General features: G+C 32.8%; 1 protein-coding gene across 1 annotated transcript; it reads right to left on the minus strand.

The window, feature by feature from the left end:
• On the minus strand, positions 1 to 2,771 carry LOC101500471 (uncharacterized). The gene is made up of 4 exons (XM_073363357.1): positions 1,765 to 2,771; positions 1,499 to 1,692; positions 992 to 1,432; positions 1 to 819 (listed from the first exon to the last, which is right to left on the minus strand). The coding sequence occupies exons 1-4, from the start codon at positions 2,240 to 2,242 to the stop codon at positions 1 to 3; spliced, it is 1,932 nt and encodes a 643-aa protein (XP_073219458.1). The 5' UTR covers positions 2,243 to 2,771.
• Positions 2,772 to 4,506: the final 1,735 nt, after the last annotated feature.

A 4,506-nucleotide genomic window follows, 5' to 3' on the forward strand; every position in this document is an offset into this window, starting at 1 on the left:
TTAAAGTAATGCTCTACGCTCTTTAATTAACTTGAAATCATCAATAATAGACTCAGAAGTGATACTTGCAGCAATTTCCCTTTCAATATAAATCGTCATGGTATCTGCCAAAAAGTCATCTTCCATCTTGTTTCTTAACCTTGATTTAATAATTTTCATTGCTGAAAAAGATCTTTCAGTTGTGGCAGTAGAAACCGGAAGAGTCATGATAAGACGAAGTAGTCTATCAATCAAGTAGAAATTTTGCGTCTTTTTAGTTGCAATCAAACATGAGCACAATTCTTGGATAGTTGATAAATTCTTCAAATTTAAATCTTGACGAGCATCAATTAAGAAATGTTGGAGTTGAAATTTCAAATTAATCTTCTCTTGCATGTTGAAATCCACAGGGTAATATTTTTCAACTAGAGTGCAAATTTTTTCAATGTTAAAAGATTTATAATTATCCTTAGGAGTCAAAGCACAACTTAGAGTTAACAAATCTATTGCTTGCTCACTAAATCTGTTATTCAACTCTTGTAATTGTTGATCAATGGCAGTAAAAAATATTTCAACTCTAAAATAATGCTCTATTGTAACCTGACCTTGTTGAAGACGAGATCGTCCAAATTTTGTTGTTGAATGAACATCGTTGAGATCAGGAATTTCAATATCATGTTTTTCACAAAAGTTCTTCACTTCAGTAAATAATGCATCCCAACCATCTTCTCTCAATACTTGAATAAGATTCTTTGTTGTTCCAACCAAACACATGGCATTAACTATATCTTGATATTGTTGTTGTAAGGCTTGGCAAAGTATGTTGTAAGGCTTGGCAAAGTATATCAGTTATCCCCATAATTGTTTTCATCAAATGCAAGATAAATATAAAATCAAACGCCTTCAAATAATTATAAGCACTATCAGCATCCCCACGTGTAGAATAACTTCTCTTTCATTCATCGTTGAGATCAGGAATTTCAATATCATGTTTTTCACAAAAGTTCTTCACTTCAGTAAATAATGCATCCCAACCATCTTCTCTCAATACTTGAATAAGATACTTTGTTGTTCCAACCAAACACATGGCATTAACTATATCCTGAGATTGTTGTTGTAAGGCTTGACAAAGTATATCAGTTATCCCCATAATTTTTTTCATCAAATGCAAGATAAATATAAAATCAAACGCCTTCAAATAATTATAAGCACTATCAGCATCCCCACGTGTAGAATAACTTGCTCTTTCATTTGTAATTTTTTTTAAAACAATACAAGTTGCCTCATACATATTTATCAAGCTACAAATAGAAGAGAAATATGATCCCCAACGAGTATCCCCAGCTCGTTTCAAAGTACCAATTTGATTTATACTTTTACCAGTTACAATCTCATCAATTTCTAGCAAATGTGCAATTTCCTCTAATTGAGCAGCTTGTAACACATCATGACGCTTAGTAGAAGAACAAACAACATTAACAACAAAAGTGAGCTTCTCAAAAAATTTATGAATTGGAACAATTTCTCTTGATGCACTAACCAAAGCAAGTTGCAATCGATGAGCAAAACAATGGACATAGTATGCGTAAGGACAATCTTTCATAAACAATGCTTGTAAACCGTTCCATTCTCCTCTCATATTACTAGCACCATCATACCATTGACCACGCATGTTAGAAACATCAAGATAATGTCGAGAAAGTATATCACATACTTCTTCTTTCAGAGTTAAAGCTGTAGTGCCTTTAACATGTGCCACAAAAAGAAATCGCTCTTATATTAAACCAACTTTATCAACAAATCTTAACACAAGAGACATTTGTTCCCTTTTTGATTCATCACGAGCTTCATCTACAACGATGCAAAATTTGGAATCACCAATTTCTTCACATATATGTTTTCTCACCCTACTAGAAAGAATATGCAAAATCTCTTTTTGAATTTGATGTGAAGTATATTTAGAATTATATGGAGCATTTTCCAACACAACTTTCGCAACTTCATCATTGTAAGTTGCCAAGAGTTTTATCAATTGAAGAAAATTGCCTTGATTTCTTGACCCGCTAGTTTCATCATGTCCCCTAAAAGCACAAGCTTGAAGTGTTAACCAACGAACGGTGTCAATTGATGTCTTGAGACGTATTTGATTCTTCAAAATTTGTTCTGAGCTTTGCACTTGAAAAGTATTCCTAATATGTCTATCTTGATTCAACAAGTCTAGACAAGCTTTCATTGCATTGTTGTGTGGTGAGCAAGGATCCATCCCTATGTGTTTGAGAAATGCGCAAAATTTTCCATTTTTAATTTTCTTCCAATTTCTAAAACTTGTACCAATGAAGACATCTGATCCAGGACGTCCAGTTGGTCTTTTGCTAAATAGATAGCATGGTAAACAATATGCAGCATCTTTAGAAGGTGAATATTCTAGCCATGAAGAAAATATGTTAAACCAAGCATATTGAAACCGTCTTGGATGAACCTCGTTGCCAGATAAATGATATTCTTTTAAATTTATTTGATAAGGACCAAATTTTAGATACGCTCTTCATATTGCATCCAATTTATTTGGTGGATATTGCCAAATTTGAGGGCGCTTTCCGGGATCACGTTCTAAACATTTCTCAAAGTCATCTTCGAAAACTCTAGGAACCTTGGAAAGACGAATATCATTTTCTTCAATTCTTGGATTCTCAGAGATAGTTTCAGATGTAGAAGTTATAATTTCTCTCTTTCACCCTCACAAATTTTCCTCTTGAAAAAAGAATCAATTCTTTTACGCTTCTTCATTCTCACAAACTTATCTAAATCAATCAATTTAAGAAACATAAAACATCTTATATGCAACAAAAAAAACTAAAACACTTTATATGGACAAAAAAAAACTCAAACATCTTATATGCAACAAAAAAACTCAAACACTTTATATAGATATAAAATCAAACACCTTATGTGCGACAAAAAACTCAAACACTTTATATTGATATAAAATCAAACACCTTATGTGCAACACAAAAACTCAAACAAAAATGCAACAAAACTCAAACATCTTATATGCAACAAAAAAACTCAAACACTTTATATAGACATAAAATCAAACACCTTATGTGCGACAAAATACTCAAACACTTTATATTGATATAAAATCAAACACCTTATGTGCAATACAAAAACTCAAACAAAAATGCAACAAAACTCAAACATCTTATATGCAACAAAAAAACTCAAACACTTTATATAGACATAAAATCAAACACCTTATGTGCGACAAAAAACTCAAACACTTTATATTGATATAAAATCAAACACCTTATGTGCAACACAAAAACTCTAAAGAAAAATCAGCACTAACGTTTAATTGAAACTCCAAATTAAAATTCCAAACTCCAAATCAAAGCTTCTAACTCAACACTAACAATATAAGCTTTAAATTTCATGGTTACACAAATCAAATCTAACAAAAATCAGCACTACCTAACAAAAATCAGCAATAACAAAATAGAAATTCGAACCTTTTGAACAAAGCAGCAACGCGATCTGGAGAGTTGCGGCGAACAGAGAGGCGAGAGCGACGAACGGCCACGGAGGCAGAGGCGGCCGGAGGCTCGCAGCGAGCGGTTCGTGATTCGTTTGTCGGAGGCGGTCTCGCGTTTCGTTTGTCTGGCAGAGGAGGAGCGATTCGTTTGTTTGGCAGAGGCGACCGTCGTAAATCTGATTATGGAAGAAGGAGAGAGGGAGGCTGGATGTAAGAGAGGGAGGTTGGATGCGCTGAATGAAGAGAGGGAGGGAGGAAGAAAGAGAAAGCAGAATATGGTTTAGGTATTTTTGTAATTATATAGTTTTAAGTAGGGCAATTTAGTCATTTTACCTATAAATTTTTTTTTTTTTTGGTGGCTGTGCCCCCCCCTATCCCTATGAAGCTCCGCCTCTGGTCGACAAGTTGAAAAAGTTAGAATTTCAATTATCACAACTATTTCAATTTTCACAAGTCACACCGTTTTTTAGAACTTCACACAATTCAATCAAATAAAATATTTTCACTTTACGATTTTCATCTTTGTTAAATTTGTTAATAGACAGTAGTTGAATTGTTAACTACTGTGGTTTAAGAACAATTAAATAATTTCTATCCATTGGGGTAAAAATCGCTGTGATTCAAGAATCTTAGCATCTACAAAACCACCAATCTTAGAATCTACAAAAACACTAAAGAAGGTTTTGAGTTTCTCCTGTTTCTGTCTATAACTATCCTATCATGTAATTAACTCTTCATTATATTTTTTATGACAACAACAAAATAAATAACACGTTTTCAGTCATATGAAATATATTGTAAAATGTATGCATAATGTGTTTCTTTTACTCCTTAATGATACAATATACAACCTACCAAACTCAATCTTATATATAATAAAAAACAAATACTAACAAGAAAAAACAAAATCCATTTGCATATTCTTTAATTTCAGTGATCTCAAGTCTCAGCCAGAAAAAAAAGTGTGTTTATTTTGAACATGAAAGACAAAAACA

Source organism: Cicer arietinum, chromosome 1 (assembly GCF_000331145.2).
Source record: "Cicer arietinum cultivar CDC Frontier isolate Library 1 chromosome 1, Cicar.CDCFrontier_v2.0, whole genome shotgun sequence".
In the NCBI taxonomy this organism is placed as follows: Eukaryota; Viridiplantae; Streptophyta; class Magnoliopsida; order Fabales; family Fabaceae; genus Cicer; species Cicer arietinum.

Bases quoted from the DNA above. Each gene is read 5' to 3' on its own strand.
- LOC101500471 (XM_073363357.1), bottom strand. From the start codon at position 2,242: ATGGATCCTTGCTCACCACACAACAATGCAATGAAAGCTTGTCTAGAC. The intron at 1,693-1,764 runs GTTTAATATAAG...TGAAAGAAGAAG, and splicing joins AAGATTTGTTGATAAAGTTG to TATGTGATATACTTTCTCGA. The intron at 1,433-1,498 runs GTTCCAATTCAT...TCTTCTACTAAG, and splicing joins TTAGTGCATCAAGAGAAATT to CGTCATGATGTGTTACAAGC.